We start from the raw sequence: 18,252 nt of genomic DNA, 5'->3' as shown, positions 1-18,252 counted from the left end.
AGTCCCACAGCCGCAAGACGTAGGAAATGCTTTGAATGTAGCAGAACACAACAAGGCAGGGATTCCTTGGAAAGCCATCTTCTGTCATTACCTTCTCTCTCACTGGTCTCCTGCATAGTTGCACGATAACTTCAGAGGAGCACAGCAGCTCTCTGAGAGGGATGACCACCCCTTTGCTGCGATCAAGCTTAGCATACCTCCAACACTGAACGTTCCCGTCTATTAAAATCAGCAAGCTTTTCCCTAGATCATTGGTCAAACTGTGTTGCCTTGTGTGTCCTGTTTTTGATCACTTCTATTGTCTGTTACAGAAGATAGACACCTATACTGTTTGTACATACCCTAATGTTGTGTAAGGACCTGAATTAGATAGAGAGGTAGGTTAGAAGTTTGTGATTTTTTTCTTCTATCTACAGCCATAGCAGGATGAGAAAAGGAATAGGGAAGGAAGCCTTCTCCTGCTTTTTTAAGTAATTAATGGATTAAATCTGAACCCACAACCACTCTTCTATAGAGGACACATATTAGAAATTGAATGCAAAAGAAATAATAATTAAAGAAATGCAGACTTCTGCTAGATCAGATTCAAAAGTTCAGAATTGCCCTAAATCAAGAGTGTTTCTGCAGTTCCTAGCACCCACACAAAAGCAGTGGGGAGCCTGTTCTGTATACCAACATGAAGTGATTTATCTAACCCCTCTGAAACATCTGAAACAGTTTAGGAACCCCATTCCACAGTATAGATTAAAAGGTTATGATTTTCAGGAAAACCTACCAAGAAAACAAAATTAATACAATACATGTCAAGTTCTAGAATTTTCATTTGCTTTTTCAGATTCAGAGGTAATAGCAAAGATGTATTTGGATAGTTTGAGACTGCGAATGAAGCTATTTCTTCAGGAACCTAGAAATTTTGGGTGGGGAGGAGGAACGGGTAGGAAGAGAGGGTAAGGTTACTGCTCATGAAGCATGTGATTATCAGATGTCAAGCAACTTCCTTTTCACCTCTGGACAGACTTGTGGTTCATGAAACACAACTAGCAGGTGAACTTGTCTTTTCAGCATCACTCAAATTGATTGCCAGTCTCAGAATAAGAAAAAGAAAACTGGCAATAAATAAATACCCCCCCCCCCACATACACATGCAACTCCACGTTACAGTATTTCTCCTGCTTGTAAGATGCTTACACCTCCCGAAAACAGGAAGAAGAAAAAAAAAAAAAAAAAAAGAAAAAAGAAAAATTCCAGGTATTAGATTAGTTCTACTGCAGCACTCAACAATAGGAATTTGTCAGTTAATTCTCCACCATTTAAAACAACTCATCTGTTTTCCTTCACCTGTAAATTTTCAGGTTTGTAGCAGCATCCCGCAATTAAAAGAAATTGTATTTTCTCCCCTAAAATACCAGGCACACGTACTGTTTTTCATATAGCTCCATTCCGGCAACCAGGTTTCCATAGTATCAAGAGACTAAAAAAAGCCAACAGGCTTCAGAGAAATTAATTTTAATATAATGTCTTCTGGAAATCTCCAAACTATACCTTAAGAACAGCATTAATTTATATGGTATCATTAGTCTTAATACCTAACCGCAACACCTAAGAGCTAGAAATGGAAGAGTTGTATTATTCTTGTATTATTCAAACAGAGGACAGGCAGACATCTGCAAGAGTGAAGACGATCCATCGCTGCTTTATGTGAAACACTGGATGGCCAGGATGGCAAGATGCCACCGGCTGGCTTCTAGGTGGCCAAGAACCGGCTATTTATAATAAGCAGCTTATCTTTAAGCAAATATGCTATTTTTAGAGGATTTTGTAGTAGGAAGTCAGGGAAATAATTGGTTTTCATATTCACAAGAAGTCAAAAAGCTCCCTATGGATAGCTCTACACTCCACACACAGTCCCATGAGCTTCGGCACAATCCCTCAGAACAGAAATGTTAACAAACTTGTCTTAGAAATACTGTGACATCTAGGTCAAAATGCCTCAAAATTGATAATAGAGAACTGAATGGACACAGAGCTAATTCTGTTTCCATTATCACCAAAATTCCTTCCAAATTCTCCTCTCAAAGCAGCATGACAGCAGTGCTCAGTATCAAATAGGCACTTGTTACATTTCTGGGAAACCAGATAAATACCACCGTTTTCTCTTGCACCTTGGGATTACGAGCCCAGTGTACACCTCATGCAGAATCAAGGCTGAAGGAAAACGCTTCCCAGTTTTGCTCACAGCCTCGTTTTGTATGTCTGACAACAGCAACGTGATTTCATTTTTGCCTGCTTTTCAGTCTTATTTTAAAGCATATTATTTGCTTAGGCGTGAATAGCTGAGCTCTTGTAAGAACCAAATTCTTTTTTATCTGCCTGTTTCCACCTATGCCAAAAAAGGTAACAGTCTTATTAATGTATTTTTAGAATTAAAGAAGATTGGTCCATCTTTTTTATGATCACACTGAGCACATTTGGAATACCATCACTTCCTACAGGTTAGAGGCTGCATTTAAACAGATAAAAAGAACAGTCCAAAATAGTTGTCATTTTTCTACAGTGCTTTTGTGCAGATCCAAAGCACTTTGAAGGAACAGTGATTTCATTCAGCTGCCATCACCCACTAAAAACATAAATTAAGGAAAAAAAAAAACCCCTAAACCCTCACTCACTGAATTTAAGTGGAAAACAAGCAAAATACTTTTCCATCAAGTGAAAAATTAATCTGCTTGGTCAGAGACTGCGCAGATGCACCAAACTGCTCATCACTTTTACCAGAGCTGCTCTTTTTCCAAGACCCCGTTGTCCCACTCCTCCAATACATCTGTAGCTATGCTTAAGCAAAAGAATTTCACAATCAAAACAGGAAGAAAGTTTCCTTTGGACTCTGATGACTTTCATTTTAAGAAGCGTCAGGGGTACGCTTGTACTTAATAGACACCACATTCAGATTTCACCACGAGAATTACGACTAACTGGTAAACAGAAATTACGTTTTTTCTCTAACAGTTGCTTGAATCAAACTATGTGTCAATTAAATATACAGATTTCAAAATACTGGGGCCCAGTCTAGACGTGCAAGATCTCCTGTACCTCCGACTTGCAGGTTAGTGAGAGCCCTGCTACCCTTAGAGTAACCATATACATACATACACACAGATACACAGAGAAACTTTCAGTATAGATTACAGATATATATATATATATATATATATGCTGAAACACTGCAGTACTGCTGCAGGTTTGGTCAATCTCTCATCATGAAAAAGATGCAAGAATATTGTTTGTAGGGTTGAACCCAAACCCGAACCAGATGCTGCCTAGGAACAGCTGGGAGTGCGCAGCGACGCGCCTGGCCGCTCTCCTGCGTCCCGTGCAACAGGGGAGGCTCACTGCCTGGGCAGGAGGAGCGGCCAAATCGGCAACAACAATCCCCTAATGCAAGATAGCGAGCTAACGTGGACCTTACTCTCTCGGTCCACCAAAAGGCCCTAAGTGTGAGAGGTAAAGACAGCATACAAAAACGTACCAATATTCTTGGTTTTACTTTCTTCCTCCTACACGCAACATTAGGGAGGCTCTTGCTAAGTACTGCATCGAGCTGGCATCCACACTTTTGGGAGGATATGAACAAACTTTCAGAAAACAACCACAAAAAAATCGCACTGCGATAAACCATCTTATTACAAAGACACTAACAAGGCCTCGGTTTATTTCCAAGAGAGAAAAATGTATCATGGTCCCCATGTAGCTGCCTGAAAAAAAATAAATGTGGATTTATATCTGGTGGCAGAAGCTAGAGACGTTCACACTAGGAAGAAGAGGGCAATTAATGAAGATTACCCAAGGCTGGGAAGGTTTCTCTATTGCTGAAAGGATTTAAATCATTAACAGATGGCTTTGTAAAACCACTAATTCATCCAGCCATTGAATACAAATGTAAGACATAATATTGCTATGCTTGCCAAAAATATTCATAATGACTATAGTCTAAGTTACAACAATAAAGATAAAAGCTTGCTTTCCAGATCAGTTTTGAAGTTTGTATAAAGTGTTTTCTGGAATAAAACAAAAATCTAACCTATAGCTAAATATGAATCTAAAGTTACTTGTGTGTGTCTGTGTGGGATTTTTTTAAAAAAAAAATATTCCAGAGGTTTTAAATGACTCCCTAAATATTTATTGCTACTTCCTACATTCAGTCAGAGGACAGATATCTTTATCTAATACAATGATAAAATAACGCTGTCTGTAATAAAATGGTGTCTATTTTCCACCTAACACTACTTAAAGAGAAGTTTGTACTAGTAAATTCTATAAGCTCTTGAGGATAAAGAAATACAGGCAGTTATACTACAGACTATTTTGCATATTTTAGTACAAGTACCAACTGAACTGTTCTGCAGCAAAATTATGAGATTTCTTCTACTACCATCTCTGATTTTGAACCTCAAATCAAACCTTGAATTTTACCCTTTCTTTTTTTTGCTTTTCTCTTTTTTTTTAATGGATAATACACTGGGTTTACCTCGTTTACATTTTAACTGGAATGTAAATAAGCAGCCATTCTATTCTGAAGACAATAACATTTCAATTTATCTGGAAAAAGAAGTGATTTTATGGCACAATAATGCAAACTGCGATGCCTCATTTAGAGAGCAAATGCATTATTCTGGTAAAGTATTGCAGAATTAGTTTCACTTCCTAAGTATTGATATTACAACGTTATTGTTTGATATGAGATACGCTCTGTGGCAGATGAAAAATCCCCACACATCGCATCATGCAACACCTGCAAAACAGCTGCACACTCATGGATACAACAATAACAAATAGTTAATAATCCACTGGGTTTTAATTTAGTAAGACAGTCTATATCCTACTATACTAAAAAAAAAACCAAACCAAACTATTCTGAGTTAAAAAATCTCTTCCACTTTAATGGATCTGTTTATTTATAGATAGTTATACTTGTATATGTCATCAAAGCAAATCTCAAAAGAAAACACAATCCCAACTTAAAGAATTTTTTACGTCAAGTTGTAAGACAGCGCACTTTGAATAGTAGTGTTCAATGGTTCCTCTATTTATGCTTAGTTTGACTCCTACACTAAACAAAGGTAAGGAAGGGTTAGGCACATAAAGTTTATTCATAAAGAAGAGGTTTATAATCAGAGCTAATACATTTCTTTCTTGCAAATATTTCAAGTAAAAAAATGAAATCAGCTTATAGTTTGATTTTTTCTGATCAAGCATTTACAAACTTCAACAGGTGTCCTATAGAAATCCAGGCACTCTGATGAATTAACAGTGACCTACAATGGCTTTAGAATTGGTGTATACATTAATGATGGCTGCAGTTTTTTAAATCTACTTCTAGTGGAAACCATAATTTTTAGGTTGGCTAGCACTTGCACTAATACAATATGTTGCTTTACTTTTAGCTGTCTTCTTAATTGGGCAGATACCAAGATTCAAGAAAACATCAACCAAAAATGTGAAAAATAGCAAATAGGGCAAGCTATACAATCTCTCTCAGTTATAACAACCAATTCATAAACATATTCCATTTCTGATTGTTTATCAAAGCTAAGAAAAATCACAGGAATTGGCAACTGTGGAATTGCTTATGAAAATCCACATGTAATGACAGCTGTCTCTAGCTAACTGTTTCAGCTCTAAAAGAACTCATGCACTTTTCCAATACATTCTGTTTGTGCTCCATCCAGAAAAGCCACTACACACATCACAATTTTTATCACAAAAAATATGACTGGATTTGAATCAAGGAGAAAAAAACAAATAGTATCAGTAATTTCAATGAAGAGTCTGTGAACACTATTTCCACAGGCAAGTTTAGCACTGATCTCTGAAGTCTCACGTTAAAATTAATTATACAGGTTGGACAAATCAGTATCACGTGGCTTTTCAGAAAAACTGCAAACTTGATAAAAACCCAGTTAAATGAAACTGTGCCAACCCTGTGGCAGCTAATATCTATTCCGTTTACCTGCTGAAGCAAGACAACACCTTTTCTTCCTTTTCTGTATAGATCTCTTATTTGTTCTGCTCAACACGCATCATCTTCAACGTTGAACTACTTTAGTATGCTCAGTCGCTGTTGCTGAAGTTTTAACCCCTCAGAAGGTCCAGAGATCATAATTACACATGAAGAAATGATGCCTTCCCTTCACCTACTCTCACGCTTCCAAAAAAAGGATCTATCTTCCTGTCAAACTTGTCTTTCCGTCGTGAGGAGTAAGGGCAAAGGTTCCCCTTATCTCCGTGACCCCAAGGCACCGAACCTCCTCGAGCAAGAGCGAAACATCTGCTCTCCCTTGCATTTTACCCTCTGCCAAACTGGACTCCCGCTTCCCTAAAGCCTGACGCTTGCTGCAAGTGTTATAAATGGGACTAATTAGGATCCTAGTTGTCCATTAACTCTTTTATTATTCATGTGACATTTATGATAAATGCATTATATTACTTACAAATGGTTGAGGTGGCACTTACACACAGCAGCATAAACTTCAGAGCCACGGGAGGAATCGTTTAACAGTAAGACAGACTAACTACACCAGTTACGATAACCACTCACTGCCATGTATAGTGCATTTAACTCCTCCCAGTTCAACACAAGAAATAAAGTAGCTTGGCATTCCTAGAAGTGCAGGTGGACCAGTCATTTATATTTCAACAAGAGTATCTTTCGCATCAGTGTAAATACCTTCAAAGATAGCTTACTAGAGCTAGAGTATTGTGCACTGCCCATGTGGTTCATAAAATAGAAGAAAACCCCTGCCTTTCTCCAACATAAACGTCTTCAACAACAGCAAAGCTGTGATTTTTCAGGATTATCGTAGCCTCTTAATTAACTTGCAAAATTCAGAACAGAATAACCCTGATGAACATAAATTACACAGAAATGGGCTTGATTTGCATGTAACAACTGCTTCTTTCAAAATTAATTACAAATATGCTGGACTGTGTAGAATATGGATTAATGTCCTGATTCACATTTAACTGCTCTTCTAAGCTAAGGCTAGGAGTACATTGTCTGGGCAATTAATTATAATTCTTCTTTCATTTGCCAAAAAAACCAGTAAAGTTTTGTGCAGAATCAGTTACCCAGACTTCTTGTGTCCCTTCAGAGATCTTAAAAAAATCCATATGCGTAGTTGTCACTCTGTAATCCTCTCCATTAAATTACACATTATTCACCATCAAATCTACTGTGAAAGCAGCCAGTACAGACTATTCATACTTCCTATAGGTTAAAAGCCTAAAAAGAAATCAACTTTTAAAAATAAAGCATTGTTAAAAAAACCCCCACACCTAACGTGAATAATCATAGTTTTGAAAGCATCCTTGCACAGAGTACGTATCAGTACAATTTGTAAGCTATCGTTCAAGAGTTTGCTAAATTCTTATTCGTAAGTAAACAAACAGTAAGAACGATGTACTTTGAAGGCAGAGAAAAAAAGGCACAACTATTTACTTTAGAAGTCTGCAAAGCCTGTTCTTTCATTGTTACACTGTGAAGAAGCGGTGGAACTATTTAAATTCAATCACCACGGGAGTTCAATGCACACAACAAATAAAAGCTGCACGTTATATCCTCTCCCGAACGTAAAGGCCAGCTCTGCAGAAATAAATGTTGTAGCACCAGTAAATACTTTAACAAAACATGTATGTGTCTAAAGAAGAAAAAAATAAAATCAAATCAATAGATCTGGCAGACAAGACTTGGTCGATCCATCCTGAAAGACCTATTTTCAAACACCTAGTTTCACAGAATCACAGCATTGCATTGTTGGCCATAAAAAGGTTGGGGGGTGGGGAAGAGGAAGAAATTCCCAGATCATGATTGTGTTGCAACTGCCCAGTAACACTAAAAAGCAGTACCAACTATTTCAACAAAACCTAAAATACCAACCAAAAATCCTCCAAAAATATAAAATGTGAAGACATTTTTGGTATGAATGAAGCAAGTATTTAAAGATATCCTTTTTATAAAGTAATTTATATTGTGATAACATCCATTGCTTATTTTTTGTATGATTGTATTTGCAGTGCACTGTTGGAAATATTTAATTTCAAGCCAAAGTAATTTGCTTTATTCTCCATGGTTTCTAAACAGCACAAGACCACTGATATTTCTGATTGCAGAAATAGTTGCATAAAAAGTCATTAATTTTGGTACTCTGCAAAAATATTTAGAAGACAACAAAATTGATGGCCTACAATAAATATTGAAGTTAATCTAAATTTCAATTCAATACAGCAAAGAAGAATAAAACCTCCCAAATTTCTCCTATAGTGTATTCCCAAACAACAAAAAGAACAAACAGAAAATGCCCGGCCAACCTGAACACTGTTCTTTTTAAATGCTTTCCTAAACGTTGCATGAGATTTTAAAATAGATAAAGTGAAGTACATTATTGGTGTTAGTCCACTGAACTTGCTGTTCAGAAGCATCACACGCTTTTTTCCGAAGTAAATCGTACAAAGGGAACATCCCTATTTCCCCAACAGAGCACTGAGAATCAAATTTGCGGATCTCCTACCTCGATCAAAAAGTCTCCAGTTCTCAGGCCAGCTTGCCATGCTACTCCCCCTTCATCCACAGATTCCAAGTACTGCAAAGCAGGAAAGGCTGGAGTTGGGGTGAATTCTTCAATTGGTGTGTCAGCTTTAAAAATAAATACCACATTAAAAAAAAGAAAGTTACGGAGTGCTTGCAAACACCACTTGACTAAAGGCCTATTCTTGGCCATTCACATTGATGGTTAAAAAATGGTGGGTGCTAAAAGTAAGAGGACTCTGCCTGAGGGGATAGCAAGATGCTGGGGACAGAGTGCAATCCCTCTGCAACAGCAATCCACAGGTCGTCGATTCAGCGAGAAAAAATACATGCTGCTTTACTGACACAGACCAAATCAAGCTGTATGAGGCAGTAGCTGGATTCTGAGTATGCCAGGATAGTCAGTCTTAGTTCAAGTAACCCTTTTGTATGCCTGGCAAAATGCTTGTAACTCTGGGAACATCCAACTAAAAATGAATTAGGTACTGTAGCCAGAAGAGAGCATCCAGCCGAACTGGGGGGATGGCGGGGGTGGGAAAGGGTGAAAAAGATCAAAGCGGATTTTTCTCCTAGATTTCGATGTGTCTTACAAAGAAGATGACAGAAGAAATCACTTTTTAGGAAGGGAGGCACAGCAGGCCTTGCAAGAGCCCTCTCTCTCTCTGTGTCACGTACACACCCGAGCAGGAAAGTCCTTGGGTCTTTCACCTGAGGTGCCCTCACCGTTACAGGGAAAATCTGGGGACAATCGTTGGGCTTACACAGAGGGAGTAACCTCTGCTCAATGCACGGACCACTCATGCCAATGGCTTAGCGAAAAGGTGGCTTTCCTAGTAGAACTCCACAAATTTTTTATTTAGCTGAAATTAGAAAAGCTTGTACAACACTGAAAACCTATGGTGGCACTGGTTTGGGGGTGGGGGAACAGGGAGAGCCAAAACGATGTCCCAGGAATGAAGACATGGAATAATTTTCATGCTCAAGCAAGGCAAGGGAGAACCCATGTAAAATGAGGGGGAGCAAGAGATGGGACATACCATCATATTTTTTTTTTTAAATACAAAAGGAGCAAACTGGACTGAAAGTTAAAATGCAAAGCATTAAATAGAATGCTTTTTTTAACTCTTAAGAATGCCATTAGGAGAGATTTTAGTCTACAGAAAAGTAACATGCAGTTTAACATATGAACAGCTTTTAAAATGAGCACACTACAGGCCATGCAACATACGTGCAGCTTCTGAAGATATAAAAAAAGATCATATTTTCATACTAAAACTGCACCAATGTCACCTTGCAGAAGATCCACACCTATTTTAAACAAAACATCACTCTCTTGTCTATTTCTATTCGGAGACCTATTTAAATCGACTGACATTTGAAATAAAGCAGCAGGTTTTATAAGGAAAGCAGGTTTCCCCTAGTTAGGTAAACTGCATAACAAAACAGATTAATGACAAAATTTTACATAGAGCAACACGATAAAAATACAGACAAAACTTTCTCCCCCCAAACCGATCATACAGTCCTTCTCCCATGTAAAAATGCAAACTGCTTCAGACAGAAGCCACTAAAATCCGTCCGAGTAGTACAGCATACAGAGAATCCTGTTGTCTAGCAACCAAGTGCACCAAGAATAATTCCTGCTTATATTCAGAGATGTATAAATTTCTTCATGCCAGTGCACATCACACGCACACACACACACAGAAGCACATACCTTTTGCCCCTCTGAGAACAAATCCAAATCCTTCATTGTCTTTTTTCTGCAGGACCACTGCCTTTTCTTCTATTATGCAGTCACTGTAGAGAGAATTCCGAGGATAGCGACCATTATTACATCCCTTCATCACCACTGTAGTAGCTGCTCCTCCAGTGTGCAGGTTCATCATCATCACAGCCCGTTAATCAAATAATATTGCAGTAACCAAGCATGGGAAAATATAGAACAAAGAGTAGCGAGGGGAAGACAAAGACTAAGCTTGATGATAAAAGAGAACATGACAAAGCAACTTAAAGGGAATAAAAAAGGCAGAGAGGAAAAAGAAAGAAGAAGAAATCATGCATGGTGGTTTGTGTTCTATATGAATGACTGAACGAACATGTGATCATGTAATCTGTGGGCTAGCCAGGACTCTAAAAGGAAAAAAAGTAAGTGAACTGAACGACAGTATCATTAATAAACTCCTCAATCGTGGATGTACCAGATGCATCTTCTAGTGAAGCCAAAATGAAACCAACCAGAAGAAAAATGAGGCAGCATTTTAAATTTAAAGATAATAAATTATGATTTTATATTAGCTAACTAAAAGGCACAAATATATTCTGAAAGCTATGCCTTGCATCAAAAGCCCTTTTTCAATCCTATTGAATGTTGCATGCTGCAAGAATCCCACATGATCATCTGACAGCCTACAATGCTAACAACGTGCAGCTGCCTTGGCGTCATCAAGCACAAATTTCCACAGCATCGAGAATCTGCATAATTGAAATAGTAACAAGGCATGCACAATCAGGAAAACACATTTCTAAGGAATATTGCCCAGCTTCTGATAAACAATTAATATTATAAAACAAGGAGACGGTCTAAAGGACTATTTATGTAAGCAGTTATGTCCTTAAAGAGAAAGTAGCCTTAGGAATCTTACTGTCATTGGCTAAGAAAAAAGTAGAGGGTAGATGAAGAAAACGCATAAAATCCACATTAAAATGGGACCTTTCATATACAGGGAACGATCTGTAAAAGCCTGAAGTTGTTTAGTGTCTTTCATTAAACAATAGGTTACTAAAAATAACCTCAAGGTAAAAAAAAGAAAAAAAAAATCTTGAATGCTCTTTTAAGTATAAAGCCATTACACAGCACCAGTTGCACGACATTCTTCTGAATAAAGACAGTGTCAGGGGTCAAGTATTCATGAATCGTAAGCACTGCAAAACACGCTGCTAGGTTGGCTTTAAAATACCTACAAAACTGTTGCAGACAGAAAGAAGCAAGAGCAAGTTTTCTTAATTTTTTTACTAGCCAACTATTGTTACCACCGGTGTTGTACAGGATCTAGTCACTAAAGCATTCAATACAGTAAGACATTGGACCTGCTTCAGTGCCATTAATCATCCAGAAGGGGAGGAGGAAACTAATGAAAGATAAATTGGTGTGACCTTTTTATTTAAAGCTCTGACCAAAGACAAAGATGATGATATTAGGACACCAATGGACAGCCTCCAAACTCCAGATCTTTGGTGTACCACAGCCTATCCTTTTGGTGACTTTCCAACTCTAAGTGAGGGATGCAACTTCGTGTTATTGCTAAAGTGATGATGTAATTACATCTTCTAAACCACAAAGTATTTAAACACCTCTGAATGGAATAACACATGAATTAGAACTACCACAATGGCAACTTTCCGACCAACAAATGATCTCCAGCAGTATCAACAGCTTTTGAGTACTGTCTCTCAATTTACTATTATTAACGTATAATTCAGACATTACCTTCTCTTACAATTAATACCCCTGCTATGGGAAGGATATAATAAGAAAACGCCTATTTCTTCAGAAAGCCAACCACACTTCTATTCAGGGATATTAGGGTGGGATGGAATATGCAACCCTCAGAGCCCATACTGAAGCTGAAGCCCTCCATCAACGTCCTAATGTTACAGAAACCAACTGAACCTACAAGCGTATTAGCTTATTTTCTTCATTTCACCACTCAATTTCAAGGTGGGGTTCCATACTTATCCACTGAAGAGTCAACAGTAAAGCTGTCACCAGCATTTTTATTAATACATGGTCAAATTATAAAACCCATTTCCTTGGGTTTTTTCTAACTACCTTAAAGTTTCCTTGTAAACTTTCAATAGCTTAGTAGAAGTTAGAAGGCAACTTTTGAGAACCTAATCATAGAAAGTGTTTGGTTCAAAGAAAACACCTCCTCTCCCCTACCCAATTCCCAGTCTCATCTCAATTCATTAATATAAAGAATTCAGAAGCCTATTAGCTAGGTACCTCATCAAACCTTGCTCTATTTCTTTCATTTTTGTTGATGAAACCAAACAAATTTGTATCATTCCCTAAAAAGCTGAAGGCTCAAGTACCAAAAGCAGTGCTTGGAAAACTCGGGATCAATTCACCTGATCAACGTTAAGCATCTACACCTAAAAAAAAAGCATCTAGGGTCCTTTCACAGTCAGCTAATGAAATGAAGAGGCATTTTCAAATTATGCTCACTTCATCCTAAAGTAGAGGTTTATGACTGTTCAGATTAAAAGTATGAAAACCACCTGTGATTTTCATGTACAGCACATTATTGCATAAACTACACAGTTTTATACTTCAGTTCAGACATTGGAAATGGGAATACTGAATTGCCAAAGCTTTATAAAGTTTTAGCGTTTTACATGCAAGGGGGAGAGGAAAGGGAAGGGAAGCAGAAGCGCATCATGAGTTTTTGGTAACAAAATGTACAAACTGATCTCTATTCCTTGACAAATACAGCTTACTAATACACTGTTTCAGTGATGTACTACATAAGGAAAATTCCATCACAGCCTGTAAAGCAAAAATGTAGGTTTGAAAAAATCAGATGTGTAGCCATTTCTTCTTTTATGTGCTAGGAGAAGGGGACCCACAAGAATCCTATGGCATGAGCAGTTTAAAGTTGTTTAAAGCAATCACAGAAAGCAAATTGATTCTCTACACACACCCCAGTGCTGCAGAGCTAAGGACTAGCAGCCGGAAAAGGATGGAAAACAAACATGCGCACACAAATGAACCAAACTTGCAACCTCCACACCCCTTCTCCCAGCAAACTCACTCTGCACCCCTGAGAGAAGGGTGCAGAAGAGGGGAAAAGAAGTTTAACCTCTGACTGTTTGCATTATTGCTTTTTGTTTGCTTTGCCATGACAGGGTTCTCTTATCTCACTGTCAGACTGGACCTCTTCACTGAAGACATGCTGAAGGTCTGTTCACAGTCTACTTGGTCCTGGCAGGCAAAGCAGTGCCAAATGTAAAAGTACGTCAAAATTTCTCACAATGAGCCTTGCTGGCAGCATTTCTTTGATCCTGAAGGTGTTGTAAATACTTAGCAACAGAATGCATATAGGGTACAGCTACCAGTGACAAAGGCGACATTACGTTACAAGCCTGTTCAGAGGTCTGAGCTCAAGCAAGAGGAAGAGGCATTTCTTCACAGACGCTTTGCGTACACTGTACGGCTCTACATGAGGCTGAACAGTCCCTGCTATCTGTTATACACCAGATTTCAATAAGTAAAATCCTTAAAGTCCATTTCTGTCCCATCTCAAACTGAAATTAAATGGTGTCCATTTCAGAGATGAGTTTTTAGGATATTACTAGTTCCATATTGTGGCAATAAAATGAGTAATTTTAAAATCAATAGCTCATTACTTAAATAGGGCACACATTACTTTGACTTTGGGCTGTGTAAGTCCAAGATTCAGTGCACACAAAGTTAAATGCAAAATACATCCTATGAAGTGCAGAATATTTCTGCACGAAGTACAATAATAAAGATAAAAACTTCAGGCAAAAATGTCAATCTAAAATCACTTTTGCTTTATCCAAACATTAAACACTATAAAGTATACTTGCACATCAGTTTATGTAGCTTCTCGAACACTTTAAGGCTCAAGAATTGTGCAGAGCTGTTAGAATTTCCATAATTTTACATACTTATCAATGGAGAAAGGAAATAAAGAGATTTACCCATGGTCAGACAGACACCTGAGATTTTAACTCAGCACTCGTATGTTCAACATAACAACAGTCATTTGTGTAGACTTTTCAAGACAGCAAGAATTTCTACTTTGCTAACAGCTCATTAAGACAATACTTGAGGATGGAAGTAGAATTGTAAAGTCTTTTATAGACACCCTTATGAAGAAAATAAAGGTTGAAGCACAGGTTCCTGATGGAGGAAAAACCATGAAACCTAGCTTCCATTTCACAACTACAATAACTACACCCTATGTTAAAGCATGACTTACTCCAAACGTTAAAATACTAAATTACAGAGATGGAAACTATCAGGTCCACAGAATAAGCTTAGGCAAGTTTGTATCACATGTATCATTGCTGATTTCAATCTGAAAAACAACACGTAGAGCACACCCCACTGGAAATTATCATCATTATCTGAAAACACAAATGGCTATTTGGTATATTATCATCAATCTCTCCCTAAGGCAGAGTAAAACTGAATTTAAATAGGAATTATTTTCATGATTCTCTCCAATCGTGCATCCCCTAGAAACGTAATCTAGGTCTAACCTTGTCAGCTTTAACAAACTGGACTACAGCCTCCCAAGGCAGAAAAGTTATCTAACAGATCACATGTGAGATTCAAGCAACCAGAGTTACAACCACAAGTAGCCTTCTCAAGCCCACAAACCCTTCAGTCAGATGGCTTGCTCTATCCTTGAGTGAGGAGTTATTCTCTCCAAGTTCACTTCTTTCAGTTGGCCAAGTAAATCCAAATCTCTTCATCAGTCCCTTTTTATGTCCTCTCTCAGTACTCATGCAATTTCAATGTTCTTCAAAGTTCTACTGAACTCACAGCTAGTTACATGTTGGAAGAATCAAATCACAGCCCAACAATAAAGGAAATGCCTTTTTTAGACTTTGCCAGATGCAATAAAACAATATGCAAATCATTCCATAAATTTATATACAATGTCTGAAAGCAGTTGCATTAATTCCTTTCAGGCTAAGATAGTCAATTTATGGTGGTTATGTTCAAGCCCACAGAAGGGCATTCTGGAAATCCATTCAAGAGGACGTCTTTACTGCACATTCCAACAGTCAATCCCTGTTAAAAGCATATAAAGAATGTTCTCGACAAATATTGCCCTTTTTCGGGAAGTTACCTGTCCTGATGCCATATAAAATGGCAATGATGTCTACAGCAAATCTTACTGTAAGGTATAACAGACTTCCAGCTGAAAACTTTTGATGTCATTGCTGGAAGGGGCAACCTTACTATTTATAGTCATCTACTGTAATGACTCCAGGAAAATTGGCTAATCCTAGTAATTAAGGCCTTCAAGATTAATGAAGCCTCTGTATGTGATTGCTCAAGTTTCCCAGGCATTGATCATCCAGCTGTAGGTCTTACAGAAGAGCTTTCACAGCTCTTTAGTAACATGCGGAACAGCAATCACTCGTTCAAGATGTATTAGCTACACCAGTGAGCGTGGTGCTTTGCACAGCAAATAGGAAAATACACAGATGGGTCCCTACCTAACCCACTTACAACCCAAACAGAAACAGGAAGATGGAGTCAACCGTATATTCAAACTCATAGTAACCTCTCTGTAATATGTTGCCCTCACATGCAGGATTCCCTTATATGATGATGTCTTTCACTGCATTGCAATGCAATTTGTCTTAAGAATGTGTGTTTTTGGTAAATATATGATATAGCTTTGAACAGTAATAGGTTATTATGCTAACGAATAATTCACAGCCCAGCGCTACTGCCTTTGACAGAATCTTTTTGTAGTTTCTTATGATAACGACTTAAATAACCAATAACAATTTCCAGCTATTTTGGTGAAACATGTTTTACCATTTTTCAGAATGTGTGTTTATTTTCTACATTTCGCTTTTTTCAACTACTTATTCCCATCTTCTAGCAATGCTTTCTGTAAGCACAATATACTCTTACAGGAGATATTCAGTAAAAATACAATTACGTATTTTGTCCTGCCTTGTGTCAAAAGCACATGCACTGTGCTTACTCTGTAAAACTGATCAATCCTGCCAATATAATTCCAGTCATATAAGACAAGTCCAAATTATTTCCTTTAGAACGTACGTTTATCTGGAAGTTTATAGCAAGATGTGTTTGGGAGGAGGACAGTAAGAAAATATTTTCAAATAGGTTGTTGATAAGTACCTCAACATTATACTCAAGGAAGACACAACCTGTCATTAGAACAGAAATACTGGAGAACAGTTAACTTTAAGTTGATAAACTCCTTATTCGGTAGCTGAAGATAGGAGTCCAAGGAGTATAATGATGGTACAATAATTTAAGTATGACAGAGAAGGGATGAACAGAATCACATAAAAGAACAAAAAATGCAGGGTCATCCTTTCTGCTCTTCAATATCTGAGGTCAAGGGATTCTCACAAGAGGGTATTTAAGTAAAAACATTGCTTCCTTTCTTTGCAGTGTTTGACTTTCCCCTTTCTTCTCCTTACCCCAAAAAACATCAAAATCGTTTGTAGGAAGACACAGATGCAATTGTTCCTCGTTTCTTCAGATAGGGTATTGGGGCACAGGCCTACATTTTCTTCCATGGAGCTACTGTACATAAAGTGGAGTCAGGCTGAAGTTGAGCTGTTTCCCAAAACAATGATTTCATTACCATGATCTAGAATTCTCACACCAGTGCAACATTTACTGTTAAAACTGAATTAGGTGAATTAGAGGTCATATTTGCAGGTAACAAAGCTGCCTATCCATAAAAGCTAATACAGTTCTCAAAACACCCTGTAGCGTCTTCAAAATAGTTACACTGGAGAATAAGCATGGTTTCATCAGGCATTCACAATGACAGTGACTCCAAGTCATTTTGCTATTTCACCAAAAAACAATGACAAAATCAGGGGCTGTATGCGGACATGCAGCATGGAATGAAATGCTTAGTACTGCCTATGGATCCCAGCTTCACAGGCGCTCGCAAGGGAATGGCAGCACCCAACGACAGTATCTTTACTAGCACTTCCAACAGTTGGTTGTGTGTCAACGCCTTCCTGGCTGGCACTCAAGGAAAAAAACAAAGAAGGAAAAAAAGACCAACACCACCCCCTTGCACTACTGTTCCCTCTGGCTTTATTTGTGGCAAATAACTTCCAATTGCAATCGAAAGGACATATTCTATTTTCTCCTCAGCCAAGTTCGCATTTCCTCCATGGCTGAATGGCTACCTCAGCATAGTCAGGTCCTCCTCAGCTGGCTATGCTCCGGCCAAGTAAAGGCATGGGAAAAGAAGAAAGGGTGCTTCAATACTCCTATATACTTCCTATATCCATATAGTTGTCTTTCGAATCTCCTGTATCAATGCCATTTCTAGAGTTCAGTAAACATCACACAGAGATCTATGGTCATGAGAAGAGCAAGGCTGCATATTTTCCATTGAAATTCGTCTGTTGATGAAAGAGGTATATGCCAAACTGTAACATGCCATAAAAGACATTTAGATATTCCCCAATTCTGATATTGCACAGCTCTATATTGCATTGTGAGGAAATTACAGACTACAGTAAAACCTGACATATAACTTCTTCCACTTAAGGTGTTTCGTTCGCACTTTTAAACAACTAATCAAGCCATCTCTATTGGATTTTGAATACTTGATACCCTTGGTAAAAAATGAACAGTTCTTCACTAAGTTACAAAACAAACAAACAAAAAAAAAAAACCCCAACCAAACCAGTCATGAAGTGATTCGATAAAAATTGGGAAATGAGAAAGACTGTCCTACTTTTTCCAGCCTTGTGATTGACAGAGTTGCCCAAAGGATTAACTATGATTATAAAGAAGCAACCTATGTTAAAGAAAGTAACAGTGTTATATACTTCAATGAATTTATGCTATAAAACATTATGAAGAAATACAGGTTTTAAAAGAGAAACACTGATTTAAT

At 37.8% G+C, this 18,252-nt stretch overlaps 1 protein-coding gene across 10 annotated transcripts in view; it reads right to left on the bottom strand.

Moving 5' to 3' along the window:
• Positions 1 to 18,252, bottom strand: part of SHANK2 (SH3 and multiple ankyrin repeat domains 2) — a 319,997-nt gene that overhangs the window by 133,014 nt on the left and 168,731 nt on the right. For 7 of the 10 annotated variants that reach the window (XM_075713335.1, XM_075713336.1, XM_075713337.1 and 4 more), the window contains 2 exons: positions 10,296 to 10,378; positions 8,562 to 8,686 (listed from right to left, as the gene is read on the bottom strand). In XM_075713335.1, the coding sequence (XP_075569450.1) occupies positions 8,562 to 8,686; positions 10,296 to 10,378 (208 nt within the window). Of the gene's footprint in view, positions 1 to 8,561; positions 8,687 to 10,295; positions 10,471 to 18,252 lie in introns of those variants that run through there. The other 3 variants (XM_075713344.1, XM_075713343.1, XM_075713345.1) reach the window with 1 other exon arrangement.

This window comes from Pelecanus crispus, chromosome 6, assembly GCF_030463565.1.
Source record: "Pelecanus crispus isolate bPelCri1 chromosome 6, bPelCri1.pri, whole genome shotgun sequence".
NCBI classification, from domain to species: Eukaryota; Metazoa; Chordata; class Aves; order Pelecaniformes; family Pelecanidae; genus Pelecanus; species Pelecanus crispus.
The sequence above is the reverse complement of the archived record's forward strand: the minus strand, read 5'-3'. Positions and strand labels throughout refer to the sequence as shown.